The sequence below is a fragment of the Mycotypha africana genome (assembly GCF_025528875.1).
Source record: "Mycotypha africana strain NRRL 2978 chromosome Unknown BDF20scaffold_8, whole genome shotgun sequence".
NCBI classification, from domain to species: Eukaryota; Fungi; Mucoromycota; class Mucoromycetes; order Mucorales; family Mycotyphaceae; genus Mycotypha; species Mycotypha africana.
This window is the reverse complement of record NW_026515732.1, coordinates 1384390-1400206: the sequence shown is the minus strand read 5'-3', so window position 1 is coordinate 1400206 and position 15817 is coordinate 1384390. Positions and strand designations below refer to the sequence as shown.

The 15817-nt window shown below is 38.3% G+C and overlaps 6 protein-coding genes across 6 annotated transcripts; 2 read left to right on the top strand and 4 right to left on the bottom strand.

Annotated features, from left to right (window-relative positions):
- Nucleotides 1-169: 169 nt before the first annotated feature.
- BDF20DRAFT_823972 (SNF2 family N-terminal domain-containing protein) lies at nt 170-2296 on the bottom strand (the record flags this gene model as incomplete). The annotated part of the gene is made up of 3 exons (XM_053077849.1): nt 170-598; nt 675-1596; nt 1665-2296. 3 exons carry the CDS (start codon nt 2294-2296, stop codon nt 170-172), a joined length of 1983 nt encoding a protein of 660 aa, XP_052934378.1.
- Nucleotides 2297-4365: 2069 nt separating this feature from the next.
- BDF20DRAFT_823411 (translation initiation factor SUI1) lies at nt 4366-4936 on the bottom strand (the record flags this gene model as incomplete). Its single annotated transcript, XM_053077788.1, has 3 exons — nt 4366-4613; nt 4685-4738; nt 4906-4936. The coding sequence occupies 3 exons, from the start codon at nt 4934-4936 to the stop codon at nt 4366-4368; spliced, it is 333 nt and encodes a 110-aa protein (XP_052934377.1).
- Nucleotides 4937-5892: 956 nt separating this feature from the next.
- On the top strand, nt 5893-7758 carry BDF20DRAFT_837631 (uncharacterized protein; the record flags this gene model as incomplete). The annotated part of the gene is made up of 5 exons (XM_053079074.1): nt 5893-6052; nt 6664-6826; nt 6858-7209; nt 7232-7479; nt 7527-7758. The coding sequence occupies 5 exons, from the start codon at nt 5893-5895 to the stop codon at nt 7756-7758; spliced, it is 1155 nt and encodes a 384-aa protein (XP_052934376.1).
- A 579-nt stretch (nt 7759-8337) lies between these two features.
- Nucleotides 8338-8805, bottom strand: BDF20DRAFT_799722 (uncharacterized protein; the record flags this gene model as incomplete). Its single annotated transcript, XM_053076344.1, has 1 exon — nt 8338-8805. A coding segment is annotated over one exon (468 nt), but the record flags the coding sequence as incomplete, so codon positions are not given.
- A 673-nt stretch (nt 8806-9478) lies between these two features.
- Nucleotides 9479-10273, bottom strand: BDF20DRAFT_800363 (uncharacterized protein; the record flags this gene model as incomplete). The annotated part of the gene is made up of 2 exons (XM_053076360.1): nt 9479-10042; nt 10145-10273. Coding segments are annotated over 2 exons (693 nt in total), but the record flags the coding sequence as incomplete, so codon positions are not given.
- Nucleotides 10274-11820: 1547 nt separating this feature from the next.
- Nucleotides 11821-15816, top strand: BDF20DRAFT_837629 (uncharacterized protein; the record flags this gene model as incomplete). The annotated part of the gene is made up of 3 exons (XM_053079073.1): nt 11821-12616; nt 12688-13747; nt 13818-15816. The coding sequence occupies 3 exons, from the start codon at nt 11821-11823 to the stop codon at nt 15814-15816; spliced, it is 3855 nt and encodes a 1284-aa protein (XP_052934373.1).
- Nucleotide 15817: the final 1 nt, after the last annotated feature.

Here is a 15817-nt window from a genome sequence, read left to right as displayed (position 1 = left end):
ATAATTGCAGTCCAACGTTTCAGCTTATGCATATTATGATTGTTGGAAACAAGCATTATTTTTTTTGGGTTGGGAGGGGAGGGGAAGGGAAAAGAAAATGCCAATGCAGACGACCGAAAGCACTGAAAGTTTACGTTCATGAACAAGTAACAGAAAGGAAATATATGGACTATGTACGTGTGGCGAAAATCTCGTTCTTGGAATCTTGCATTTCCGCAGAGTCAATTTCTCTAAATTGATCAGTTACGCTAGTGCTTTTAGTCTCAAATACCGACGGACTTCTATCTAGCAGCTTTTCAAGGTCTTCATCAGAGATAACCTTATCTCCTTGGGCAACGATTTGTACTTGTTCACCGTCTTCGGATGCTAAAATTTCAGCCAACTCACGAACTGTACTCTCTTGTGCGGATTTCGCGCCTACAGGGGATTTGAATTTGCCTTTGCTGATGACCAATTTTTCCAGGCGACGTTTTGCCGTAGCTTTTTCAAGTATCTTTGCTTCAACAGTTTTGGCCGCAACCAAGCGATAAATCAATACAGGTTTCTTCTGTCCAATACGATGAACACGATCTTGAGCTTGTAAATCCATTTGGGGGTTCTAAATAATTTAAAACATATCAATACATGCTTGCATAATATCGAATTACAAACTTATAGCGAAAATTATCCTTTACCCAATCGCTGTCGAAAATGATAACGGTATCTGCAGCTGTCAAGTTAATACCGAGACCACCGGCACGTGTAGAAAGCAAGAACAGATTGATTTTGCTTTTGGGGTCACTGAATTCTTCAATTTGTGCTCGACGATCTTCTTGAGACACACTACCATCTAAGCGACAAACAGGCCAACCTTTTAAAGTAACAGCCCAATCTTCCAAAATATCCAACATTTTCGTCATTTGAGAGAAAACCAATACTTTGTGGCCTCTGTCAAATAATCCTGTTAGAAGACGATCCAAAAGTAGCACTTTGCCAGACTGTGCAGCCAATTCTTCACTGATAACAGGCGCCTTAGTAGTAGGATCAATCGGCCAATCAAACAAAAAAGGATGGTTACACACTTTTCGAAGTTGCATTACCAAGTTTTGTAAATGTAAGCCATTGACCTGTCTCACAGCTTTCGTCATATCCTCGCGCTGGTTCTGTTCAGCAATCTGCTTTTCCCTGTTACTGTGATCCTCTTCTGTTTGCTTATCCAACTCTTTGAAGAATTGCCTGTCTGATTTTTCTTTATAGCTAATAGGCTTTTTGAATTCCCTGGTGTAACGACCTTCGACTTTACGCTCTCCAGACGTACCATTGACGTTAACAGTTTCACCATTGCTAGCGTCTTGTTTCTTTGTTTTTCGTTTGATGAGGTAATCACGCAGATCACGGTTAATAATAGCGTCGTACAAATCCTTCTGTGGTTGCGTTAAGGGGGCATACAAAAGGTATTCTTTCTTCTTCGGCAGTGAGTGCTCAACATCAGTTTTCAATCTCCTCAGCAAAAAGGGGCGAAGAATGGTATGTAGGCTAGACACAATTTGGTCCTCTTCTTCTTCTTTCATGATACGATCTTGGCCACTTTTCTTATTGATATCTGAAAAATCGAACCTGAGCAATATTTTTTTTTTGGTTAGTAAACAAATATGTAGATCGGGGACGTTAATACTGCTCGTTACCAGGATTGAAACATATCCAGATCATCAAAAATATCAGGTAATAGGAAATTCAATAAACTCCACAATTCTGCAAGATTATTCTGAAGAGGTGTGCCTGTAAGCAACAGTCTATTTGCACTTGAATAACTTTTCAATTCCCTAATTAAGCGGCAGTTCATGTTTTTCAATCGATGCCCTTCGTCAACAACAATATATTTCCAATTATAGCGCTGTAGATATTTTCGATCATTCATGACGATTTCAAAACTTGTAACGATAACAGGAAAATCAAATAAGATTTCGTTCTTTTTCTTCATCTTATGAGAAATCATATGCTGTCGCTCCTCCTTAGAGCCGTGATAGAGGAGAACATTAATGGAAGGTGCAAATCGTCTAAATTCATTCACCCAATTAGCCAAAGTAGATAGAGGCGCTACGATCAAGTAAGGGCCAGCTACTTGCATAGATTTCAAATGCGCCAAGAAACCTATAGTTTGTAAAGTTTTGCCAAGACCCATTTCATCAGCCAAAATACCATTCAAACCATTTTCCCACAAGCTGATGAGCCATTCTACACCGGCTAATTGATAATCGCGAAGTTCACCACCTGTGATAAGCGCAGGTTGACGGGCAGAAAAGGAAGGTTTGGTCATCACCTCCTTCTTCACCTCCTTCTTCTCTTCCATGATTGCTTCGCTGATACTGTCATTGGAATGTTTACGCCTCTTCAGGTCCTATAAGGCAAAATGGTTGTCAGTAAAATTCACGACAATTTTACTACTAAAAATTGATGGATATATTTTACGTCTTCCTTGAGATAATCTGTTAGTTGGTAATCTGCATCAGTTGTCTTTCTCTTTTTGGGATTGCTGTTAACTGCTGAGCGTGTTGTACGTCCTTTCGTAGACTTCTCACGTTGAGTAGACAAGGAGTCGGTAGGATTAACAGCAGCAGCAGCAGCAGCAGCAGCAGCATCCAATTTTTCAGCCTTTTCTCGAGCTTCTTCTTGTTGTTTAGCAAGTTTACGTCCCAGAATAGTAGCATAAGCGCCTGACTTCTCCAATAAAAACTTTAATCTTTTCATACGTTGATCCTTAACAGTTGTATCAAACTGAGCTTGTGCCTAAAGCAGGTAAAAGAAATTAGAGAGGAAAATAATGCAGCGAAATTGAGATATACCTCTTCTCTCATCAGCTGTTCTTGTTCCATTTTCGTGGTCTCTTCCATAGCTAGCTCTTCTTTGATCATTGTATCACTTAGACTAACAGTAGCTTCTTTGTCCATATCGCCATCTGTTGTTGCTACTGTTGATTCCTGTAAAAGTAAGCGATATATGTCAATAACAGGACGGAGGTGTTGTAACCTTGATCGATCTTACAGTGGCCAAAGAATTAGGAGTCCCCACATCAAAGGAGCTCTCTCTCGATTCTTCTTTTATCGAAACCTCTACTTTTATGAGTGGATCGTCAGACATACTAACTGATTGCTTAACGACTTCTGTTAATAGTGAATGGAATCAATAAACAGAGAAGGATTTTTATTTTCGGACTTCATTTAGAATAAAGGGGTGAAGATCACTTAATCAAAAGCCACAGCGCGATATTTCTACCATGCTGTCTTGTCTTTCAGCAGAATCGGTATACTGATGATCGCAAGACTTGAAAAACTTTTAAACGTTGTAAAATAAATTACAGAGGTTTACTAGCTATATGTCGGGTATCATCATACTGGATTTACCAACGATCCTCTATAGTGTCGAAGATAGTGAAAATTCTGACCCCTTTTTTTTCAACTCCATTTCTTTTTCTTCGAGAACGCCTGAAAAGTCGATCCCTAAGCAAATCAAAATGCACTAAAGGAAATCAAATCGCTCAAGAAGTTTCTGATTTGATCTCGTATTGATAAGTGTGAATGATTAGTAGAGTAACGTTGAGGCTTAAGCTTAGAGTTGCGAAAGATTGTTCCATTTACCATAATTGCAGCCAAAAATCTGCTTTTTGCATTGTTAAGATCTTGGTAAAACAATTACCAATTTAGTGAAACACTGACGCTACTCAGCAGCGTTTGACTTTATTTTTGACAATTTCAAGTTGTTATCGCTTCTTCGTTAAAAGCAAAGCAACGAACAACATAGACTGAAGACATGGCACGGATAAGTAGCAGCCGTACGTAAACTGAAGCATTGCGTAAACGAAGTACTTGTGCTTTGACATACCCATCTGGTGTCTTGGTATTATTCAATAATACTATATCTTTCATACAAACAATTGTTGCCAATCTTCTTCTTCTGAAACCGAGTCCATCACGCTAAATTTGAATAAGCGTTGGCACGTTTTAGAATAGGTCGGTGTATTATATTCTCAATATGCCTCTGTACTATATTTTTGATAAAATGAAAGAAAAAGGCGCCTTTTCTCATAAACAATGAAAAATGCATAACACTCAATAGAAGCCATCAGTTATTTTAATGTTCCGTGTATTTCTTTGCAGTACTGACTTGAATGATTTCGAAGATTATCAGCTGAATATATATTAAAAGATAGCATGTTTGATGCAAAGAACACATTGTACCTGGTTGAAGAAAAACTGAGAGAATATACAATAAAATGATATTATCGAGCACTTTTATGAGCTTGCTCGATGGGTAGTACATCGTAGACGATATGCAAGTTGTAAAACTGTTTGGCACATGTAGAAGGTTACAGTAGGTAGGCTGTAGTGCTTAAAAACCGTGAACTTTGATATCGGATTTCTTAGCAATGCCTTCGGACACCAAGAATTCAGCCATCTTTTGACGCTGGTCACCTTGCATTTGGATGATCTCACCGTGTTCCTCATCTTCAACAACAGTACCGTTACAAGCAAAGGCCTTCTTGACAGCCTTCAATAAACGCTTAGTATCAATTTCCTTAGGGAGACCCTGAAGAGTAGTTAAAGTCTTGCGACCGTTACGCTGCTGAATACGGAGATCTACAAGGAAATGTCATACATTAAAAAAAAATGGATAGAAGGCCACAAGGCTATGAACTCCACGAACTTACGAAGATAATTGGTGTGAGTAACACCTTGTTCTTCTTCAACATCAGCAAAAGGATCTAAGATTTAATGAAGTAACCTTTCTTTTTAGCGACATGTATGAATTTTAACAATCTCCACCAAAACCGTCATTCCAATGAGAATGTGAAATTTCTTTCGCTGAAATGTCAATTTTGTTATCAGATTTTTTCTTCTGAAGTTTATAGGAAATGGATCAATTATTTACCAAAAGGTTTATTAAGATCGAGTTCAGACATTATCCTGTATTATGCGGATGGATGCGTATATCGGTTCACTTATGGATTTATGATGAAATGCTATTATATACTTCAAATTTGGGAGTCTCCCTAGTTTTTTCCAGAAAAGGTAGTGAGAACAAAGTCAGATTTCTGAGCCAATGAACTTTTACGTTCTTCCAGATTATAAGCAGATGGTCTAAAAACTACTGCCTAAATTAAGAATTAGAAAAGATGCACAATTTCACGCAAGTTTTTTGAACGTTGAGCTTTATGTAAAAGTAACGGCTTGATGGCATTGAATATTGCTACCTAATAACAAAAACACTTCTTTTAAATTTTAAATTGCAAATATCATTACGGTTGACTATTAACCTTTAAATTCTATTTTACACTCTCAATTTTGCCGTAAATCAACTATGCTTGATATAGAGACTTGAAGAAACTTGTGCTTATCAATTTTTATTAAGACTTATTTCGGATAAAATGAGTATATTTTAATTTTATGCATCATTTACCCTCAATAAACAACAACTTCTACTAAAAACCTTTTGATAAGTATCGTAACATCGCTCTGGACAAAGTAGTTAACTCATTTTTCAAATATACATATAATGTGATCGTTGGTGTAATGGAGCTATCGAGTAGCCACTTTACCTACAGCTGATATATAATACTGTATTCTATCTTTTTCTTTTTTCCAGCTATCCAGTAACATCTAGTTATTCAATGAGTTCACAGCTGATAGCTTTTTCTTTGCTTCTCTTGGTTATAATTTGCCTTTTTTTTTGAGTAATGTCACCAAAAGTCAACGATATTCGTAATCACTTTATATATACGACGATACTGATTCGCAGATATTATCACTAGCAAATACTATTCTATCAAATGCATTTGAAATAAGTTTTGCTCATGGCTGCAATTTCAACAGTAAATTTCTACGTTATTATCATGTTTAATTGTTGGTGTTTCCGATCATGAGTTGTTTATCTGCTGCTCGCCTTCGCTTTAAAAGAAAATTTGATGATGTCTTGTGCATTGAACTATTAGTAAGTTTAGTGGCCAAGGTAATAGGAGCTAATCGAATAAGATTTTCTTTCAGAAAATTGAACATGCTTTACATTACTACCTGGCAGAGTAAGTTCGGAGAGGACCTTCCTTCAATTATTATTTAAACTTATGAACAAGTATATATTTTTTTTTAAATTCTTGATGGAATACCATAAACAGTTACAGATACATACGTATACCTGTTAGTATAAGACATACAAATTTAAGGCACGTCTCAATTGCTATATGTAATTATTCTTTTTTGAATATTAAAGCTAATCTGCAACTTGATAATGTTTGAATAGGGTGCTATTCTGCATTTCAACTTTCTTAACAGACTAATTGAACAATATGGCTGTACCTGTACGACTTTTTTTTTTTCCAGCAATAATAAGACTGATGACCCACTTATTTATTCCTCTTATTCAGCTTTAACGAAACCTAGAGGATGATAACTGTAAAGGTGTGTCCGGAACGAAAAAGTTGTTTTATTGAACTATTGAACTTTGCAAATAGTTAATTTCTGCTTCCGGGCTTTACATGTTGAAATTCCTTCTTGCGGGAAGTCATGTGTACCTGCAGCCAAGATCTTTCTACCGCAAACCAACAATCAGAGAAATTGGAAACTAAAATGCGAGTGCGAAACGCACAGAATACGTTCCTAAATTTAGCAGAATTGATGCTGAGAACTTAAAAAGAGCATGAAAACGGCTCTATCGAGACATCATCTAATCCCGTTTCATTACCCTTTGGAGCAGCTGTTATGAAAAACTGCCTAACGGCTTGTGAAAACGACCAAACTAAGAAACAAAAAAAGCTTTCACTGATATTGTTGGAGAGATCAGCCGGGCGAAATCATAAGTAGATATTCCCTCTCATATAAAAGATAAAGATGGATACACTTTGTACATGAGTGGCGGCGGTTTCAGAGCATTGAATTATTTATCCATGACAATGTTTTCACATACTACATTAACATTGCAAGAAGAAGAGAGCGAATAGAAAACAAGCTCCAAGAGAAGAAATTTGAAATATACTATCCCGATCATCAGTGGATACAGCATTACCGGGAAGCAATTATCTCAATTGCAAATCGTGACCTTGACAAACTTGTCGATGAGTTGAGAGTATTCTATAGTTCAAAGCGTCGAACAAGAATGATTCCTGTCATATGCTTTCTGATATTTGCTATTCTTAAAAATTATAAAAGTGAAACGAGTTCCAAGAAGGCGATGTACGACAAGGTATTTGCTATGGTTTATATAGATTCATCGGACCATACCAAGACCCTCTTCTAGAAGGCGCGAAAGCCTTCGCGCGAGATTAACAACAGTGGAATACAATACCATTTTAGAAATCATTAAAGGTGCCATAACCCTCGATCTTATGCCTGAGCTTCCTTCGCATTTACATAGACTCGTACCATCTGCTGTTCATCTCGCTAATTTAACCACGCATTATCCAAAAGACACTCATACTTTCATTGCTTTCGAAATGCCATTAGCAGGGGGTCTGTGAGCAGACACTCTTACTCTTCTTCACCAAGATAGAGCTATCTTAGCTCTACATTGGCCTATCGTCAAGGGGAAGATGCGCCTGATCCTTCGTTTCACGCAAGAGAAAATATGATTGGCAAGGAAGTTGTAGATGTATGTAAATATGTCGGTAGATTGATGGAAATGATTTTCTCAATCTTCCCTTGGACCCAAGTTAAGCGATTCGTGGGTGATGAAGTACAGAGGCTAAACAAACCAAAGCTTTTCTCTATTAAAATCGTCCGCCACAACAATTGACAATGAAAACGTATAAGCGAATAATTTTCCAATAAAGTAAACTGAATTAAGTAAGCAATTACATTTTGAGAAATATGTATGGTCTATGTAATTCGTAATGATGGATATCTGTAATATGTATAAAACTGAGAGCATCTGTTGGGTAGTCGAAATGATGATGACTGCAAGACGTCGTTTAACGGCTTATCTTTGTCTATAGGGGGTGTATGGTATTACTTGGTATAGTTTTGCCGCAAATACTGTATCCGGCAGCTACACTCTTTCGTCAAGTTGTTGCATCCGTTGCAACAGTTTGTCCTTTATGATAATTTAACTGCGGAGCTTGGCTGAGACAGCTTACCGAAGTTCTTTGTAAATTTGACTAGAAGCTTTACTTGCATTCGCTACAGTGCCTGCTGCGATGGATGGAGTGTCATCAATTTCGTCTGGCTTTATAAAGCTGACGCGCGTTGTGTTTGATAACGGGTTAAGAATTTCATAAGGTCGAGTTAATTTCTCTAACATCTGAGTATCCAAAGTTAAGCGCCGCGTGTCATTCTCGTAACTATATGTACGCGAATGGCTTATTGCTGTGGCAGTCGTTTGTGTTGTACTTTGCTGACTTTGCCGTATTAAGAGTTCTGCAGAATGTCTACTCCTTCTGAAATTCTTCTTCTTGTCATTTCGACGCCAAAAGGATAGCAATTCCCGTGAACGTGGTTTATCTGCCTCTCTGATGTTAATTTTGTGATCTTGTAAAGCTGCAAACATCACTCCAACAATATTCTTGATGATAAGTGCGAAAAATAGAAAAAAAACTAGGCTATGAAGCGCCATTTGAACATAACCCATGTACAGCTTTAATAGAGCAGATGTTTTAAGCTGGGGAAGATAGGTAATATTCAAACCGAGTATAAAAACCTTGATGCAGCCAAGGATCACATGGAACAGGTTAACATGGCTATCTGAATGCGGCCATTTTATATAAGTGCTCACTGTTAAAATCAGTTCAGTTCCAATAACTACGATAAGCTGTGCCAAGCTGCTTGTTTGAAATAATCCGATCATCGCTGCTATCACGAATTTACTGGCGAGTATAGCGATAAAAAACCGAAATGAATCGTCTGTGTATGTGTTATACAGTGAACCGTAGCGTAAGAGAAGTTTGAGTTCTGTAAACAGTAGAGAGCTGGGTCGGATTTGAAGGAGTTTGATGGAAATGAAACCATAAATCAACAAGGGTGCGACAAGAAGGATAGCAGCGCATAACGTGATATACCATAGAGAGGGTATCATGAGCTGATAAAATGAATGCGTAAAAATGGGCAGAAAAAACAAACTGATGATCCGGATAAAGATGCCTACATTGCGTTCCCAAAAAAGAGTCTGTTTGAATAAAATGGTGTCCTGCATGTACAGCGGCGAGATTTTACCTACCTATACTGAAATCTCGTACTTTTTGGGCTTTGATTTTATATTGGATTTGCTTATCCTCATCTTCTGCAGAACCATAAGTACTTTGTCGACTCCAAAATTGTAATACGAGCCAGACACAGAGACATATAATAGCACAAATAGCCATTATGAGACATAAATAGACAAGTAAAGTGAAAAAAAGATCATTAATGCTTAAACCAGAAGCCGCAGCAAAGTCTGCTATTCCAGTAGTTTTAAAATTGTTACTGGTATGATTGTAATTAGTCGCAGACTGTGTTTCTATTGCTGTTGAACTGTTTGCTTCTTGTTGTCTTTTGTATAATGTATAGTGCGGTATAGACGCCACATTGTCAATAGGTGCCATTAACACTGGAAATAAATACTGAGTAAGGCCTTTGACCCAACTTGTTTCCCAGATCAGAAAACTCCAAGAAAAATTGGACGTAAGTAATGCATAAAAGCGAGGGTAGTCCAGATTGAATAACCCCACAATGATAATGAATTGTGCATAAAATATCAGATCGAAGAATCCAGGCGTTTTTAGCCTTAACAGTTCCGGTGATATTATAGTTGTATAGTTGAATGCTGCGAAAAAAGAGTTTTCGTATTCAACACTAGTATCATCATCTTGTTGTTCATCTCGCTGAAAGAGGCTAAACATCGTGGTTATCAATGAAAGGAGAGCTGCCACAAGTGTAAGACTGATAGGGATGTAAGTGAAAATTCGCTGCCATGTTGGATCTTGATATCCTATGGCAGCAACTTTTACGCATGTGAGATGGTTAGATTCTGCGTCTACGGCTGAGTATTGTGCTGTAATATCAGCTAATGGGTATAAATGTGTTAGTGATTTCGAAAAGTTAAAGACCTATAAATAGTAGCGGTTTAAAGAATGTGTGTAATGCTGATCAATTTGATAATCTTTTACTGAATTTATTATGTCTCTCGGCTCAGAAACCTTTTTTGTTACCTTCTTGATTATAAAGCTTTTGCCCGGATCAATAGGACACCCTTCAACGACGTCAGGACAGAACTGCTGTGGAGAGGCCGTAAATACTTTAAAACCAAACCTCAGCTGAAGTGTAGAAGCAGAGGACACTAAGTACAAGGGTATTCATTATATTTAATTAATGGTTGGCATGCCGTTCTCTTGCCATTGTCGTCATTATTATTATTTGCTTAATGTTCTTTTCTATTTACTCGATCCGTTCTTGCTCAAATTGCTTACAGTTGTACTCGATATACCCGTCAAGTTGAGATAATAGACGGAGGATTCTGTATCAAAATACCGGTTCATATTCAAGATACCAAAACTGCCGTCTTCATAGCAATTGCTGAAGTTTACCGAAGGAAACCACTCGTCATCAAAACTCCGAGATACTACACATGGTATAATTATCATGGATAGATAAAGTATGTGTTTGAGTGTGCGCAAAATTGTTTTCATATTGTAGAAAGGTGCAAAAAGGAAATGCAAGGCATGTAAAAGAAAAGTAAAGAAAATGAAAGATGAAAAGGCACACACTGTTACAAGACTATAATTAAGAATACCATAACTACAAAAATGCAAAAGCCACAAAATGTCATGAATCTTCTTCAATTGTGAATGACATATCCTAAAAGCGAGCATTTCGTGATAAGGTGCCACAAAAGCCAATAGGAAACACCAACATTTGAGATGCAACCTCAACTGTTGTGGAAGGGTCACCATTACTTTGTTAGAGCACACTTGTTCTGAGCACAAGTTCAAATTATGTTTCTTTTTGGGGGCGGAATATGTTAAATGCCAATCTGCTGGTGCTACTGATGGTAGTTGAACTTTAAAAAAAGCAAATCAAAAGATGATATTGAAATGCTTCAAGATTTTGATTGCTACGATATTGTTATTGATATAATGACACGACCAATATCACCAACTTATGATATCGAAGAGCTCAAAAGTTAAAAGACTGGTTTACCAGATTATATTGAATGTTCAATTTTGCCAATTGTTTTGTTAGATCTCAAACTCCAAAATCCCTGCCATGAGTCTTTTCCGAAGTGGAACATGATGGATCGCTCTGTTTCCTTTGAGACTTATAATCGAAGGATGTTAGTTTTTGAGATTTCTGCTAAAAACTGATTACTGAGGGAGAATATTGATTTGATTTATCGTATTTAAGAATTTCAATCTTCAGTCATGGCTCAGTATTATCTTGATCTGTGAAGCGCTTAGTTCCAGAAAGGGCTCTCCTGGAAAATTAAAAAATTTTGAAGGAGCCAAGACGTAAAAGTTGAATAACGGACTTCAGTAGCTCTATCTGATTTCCGGTTTCTCGTTACTGTACCTGCCAGATAGTGACATTCTGTCAGTGGCCCAAGAAGCTCGGAAAGGCAGACAATTCCTTTTGTTTTTCCATTTTTTATACTCAGCAAGCAGTAATATTGGGTAAAGTGATAATGTAAAAAATGAAAAAAATCAGCCCATTCTGGATGCTTTCTGCCGACAAGTTTCATAAGAAAAAAAGTTGCGGACGACTTTTAGTCTTTTCTCTGTTTCTACGGTTTTTAGTATCTTAGCAGCTTTAAAAGCTTTTTTGAACTGTTGGATTGATGGAAACTTTTGCAGAACTATATACACACGAAAAATCAATGATAAAGGACAAAATGATGGATAGTGACCAATCAAATAGCAACACCCACACTTCTTATTTGTCTTTATCCCAGTTTGATATGGAACTTCAACAGCAAGCACAATTAGCAATGCAGCAAGAATTAGAATCATGGCAGAACTTTGGACATTATTTGTCAACCGTTAATTATGGACACAACAACCACTATGCTCAACAGCAGCATGTTTTATTGCCTCAAAATGGTAGTAAACAACAGCTGACCGGTGGAAAACCTTTACTGAATGACCAGTCAGTAGCTGGGCTAGTTACTACAGCTGCTGCTACTAACTCTGTCCCAGCTAGAAGTGCTTTACACCATCAACCTCACGAGTTGCACCTACAAACAGTTGTTACACAAAATGCGATCAATAATTATGCGTCCAATTCGCCTGAACACATACCTTTCGTTGCCTCGCCAGCTAGTGACACAATAGCTTCTACCACTCTCTCGCCCTTCGGTAGTCCAGATTCTATGCTTCATCATCAGCAGACAGCAGCAAATTTATCGCCACAACATTTACAAATAAACGAACAAAATTCTGTTAATAATAATAACCATGGTCAATCACTGCTCCAGCAGCAAAATCTAACGTCTCCTTTATTAGCAGATAATGCTTCTGATACAACCCTTCAATCACCAAAAAATGAATTGTTTATGCCTTCTGCTATCGATTTTGCACTCCAGGCACAGTCTCAGACGATACCTCATGCAAATAGTACGCATATGCAACCCTCCAATCCGCTCGATACAGTTACTCAAGCTACAGCAGCCAACAACATCTTAAAGCAAGGTAAAATAAATTTCTATTTCTCTCAATCCATACTGTACTCATCATTGAGCTTTTCTTTTTCGTTGCTTTAGAGGAAGTAATACCAAAAAAATCCCCAAGCCTTGATGTTGGCTTAACCACACCTCCTATCTCGAACCCATCGCCCGTCATCAATGATGCTATTTGCTTTTCTTCGCATATCGATCCTAGCAGTAATTCCTCTGCGGCTGCAGCTGCAGTTTTATATGCCAATACCGAATTAAATACTATGACGTCCGCTGATGCCTTTATGCCTCCACAGCAAAAAAAGACAGCCCATAACGCTATCGAACGACGCTACCGTAATAATATCAATGACAGAATCGCCGAACTGAAAAACGCTGTCCCCGCTTTGCTCTACGCCAAGGTCAAAGATCCTCGCTCTAACAATGGTGTGGGCAAACGCTCTCATCGCGCTGCTACTCTTAACGATGAAGATGATGATTTAGAAGATGGTGAAGAATATTTAGACGGTGTTGCTGTAGCTACAAAACTCAATAAAGCTACTATCTTAAGAAAGGCAACGGAATATATTCTTCATTTAAAACGCACTGCTGAAGATTTACGTCATGAAAATACGTTATTGCAAGAAATTGTATCTCAATTACCGGGTAGTGGCGAAGTTTTGGCTCGTTATCGTACCGAACGGGCTCAAAGAGAAAAGGAAGCTCAAAAACGAAACAAACAAGAACGTTTGTTACAGAAACAATTAATACAACAACAGCGTAAAGCTAATAGCAATAGTCGAAAAAGAGCCCGTCAAAATGGAGGCACTGAAAAGAGCAGTGCCAATAAGAGAGATAGTAGCACTGAAGCTATACCAAGTGCAGGAGATGTAATGAACAATATGACCGCTGCCACTAATACTAATGTTGCCTTACAGCAACAACAGCCATCTCAACAGAATAATATGGGTGTAACTAATCGCGTCTTCATGGCAGTGTTCATGGCTATCAGCTTCTTTTCGACGTCGCCACTTTTTGCCGGCCCCACATCAAAGGAGCAGTTTGAGAGCCACAACCATGTGTCTCGTACTGCTGATAATTTAATGCTGCCTGAAACTAACCAAAACAGCACTTTGCTCTCAGCTGTCTTTCCCATTCATGATAAGTGGTAAGGGACCCTGTAAAGTACAATAATTTCTGTTCTTTTTTTCTCACCTACTTTCCTAATTATTATTTAGGTCCACTATTCGATCTACTGTTTTCGCTATATGCCTTTTTCAACTATTCTTTCCTGTTTTCCGCTTTTTTTTGGCTCACGGCTTTTTCAAAATCAAAAAAATTAACAAAAGGTCTTCTTCAAGGAAATACTCCCAACAGTCAACTGCTAGCCATTCGTCCTCTTCTTCTTTAGATGGTAGTATCGCCTCTCATACTACAGCATTAACGCCTGGCGATCAAAAATGCATGCAAATTTATCAAATGCTGATCAAATCCTTAGAAAGCGACTACATGAGCAAGAAAAACTATGGCAAAATAGCCGATGCTCTTCCTCAAAAATATAAAACCACTTTTGGGCTATTCCTTGCACTTATAAAGGAAGCATCCCGCTTTATCTGTCGTCATTGGCTTGGTTACGAAGTTTTTCTTTCCAATGATCAAATTGGAGAAGGGAAACGCCAAAACTCACAAGAACAATGGATTGAGATCTGCAAGTGGATAAAACTCAATGAAGTCGAATGTCTTGGTGGTAACCCTAACGTGAGTCGCTTATCTATGCTTTATTCCTGTTTCCGTGTGCTCAATTTAATTGAGCTTCTGGAAGATTTTGAAGAGGATGAGTATATCGAACAATCTCGTTCCCGCGTTTATGCTACTACCGCTATGCAAATGGCCCTTATCATTCCTCATCATGGTATCTCTGAAAAGCTTTCCCGCTATTTCTGGCGTCTTACTATGGATGAGTCGGGTTTAGAAGATGATCCTTTAATGCGCGTACTTCTTTTCGATTGCCATGAAGATGATGCTGAAGACCGTATGGACGTTATGCTTGCGTCGCGAGCTTGGAATGAAACACTCGAAGTGATGAATCAGCAAATCCAAAAATTTGGTGAAGAGCAGTGTCCAAAGCAAAAAACGAACAATAGAGGACAACTGTCTCTGTCAATGACAGCTCCTGTACTGGTACCTGTTGGCATTCTTGCCACTTTGCATTTGTTGGATAACCTTCAAACACAATTTGGCCGTTTGATTATTTCTGTCACAGCAAAGCCTTTGACAGCCGCCATGGTGGAAGAAGAAAATGAGTCTGATTTCTATGAAACCGCCTTTTCTCAGCTCATGGATATAACACGACCTGAGAGCGATACGTTTGGTGATTATCATTCTTTAGCTCATTGGCTCGCTGCAGTAGGAGCGACAGTGGATGCACTTTGGAAAAGTGACGTCAAAACTGCTGAACGCCTACTGCGAGAAGTTATTCTTCAAAAGGTTCCTCGCTCATTGGTCTCCCGTGAAATAACGACGACAATGATGGGAAATGCCAATGATATTGTGGGTCATAAAGACCGCCTGAACCAGCTAGATGAACTGACAAAGAAGATAATGATTCATATTTTATTGGGTGCTACTTTACTGAAGCAGTCCTCAAATGAAGAACGCCGTCGTGGTTTAGCTGAGCTTTGGAAAGCAGAAAAGATCAAGGCTCAAGTCAAAAAGATGTGGGCGTATGACACCCATTCAATAATGCATAATAAGCATCATTACAACAATAGCTATCACCATTATCAACAACAGCATAAAGATAATGAGCCTGATCTGGAGAGTTCTGTTCTAGCTCTTGCTGAATTCGTTACTTCTGTAACTGGTCTCGAAGCATGGATCACAGCCTGGAGACTTGCTCCAGAACTGGCTGAAGACAGTGAAAACCTTGAAGCCTTGGAAAACGATATGACAGAACAAGTGCGAAATGTCAGTTTACATTTACGACGTATGATGCGTCGACACTCTTTAGACGGTTTACGTACCAACCAAGCCATTGTCGAGCGTTTGAGTAGATTAGGTGCTTATGTCACAAATCATTCCGACGATGAAGAGGTTGATTCTGCTTGTGATTGTAGTACCGATATTGAAGACGAGGTCGAAGCCACAAAAGCAAGAAACAGAGAAGCCATGAACAAAAATCTTTCTCTCTTGAGGAGATCGGAGAAAGCGCTTGAAATACTTCGTGGCCTTTCGTGAG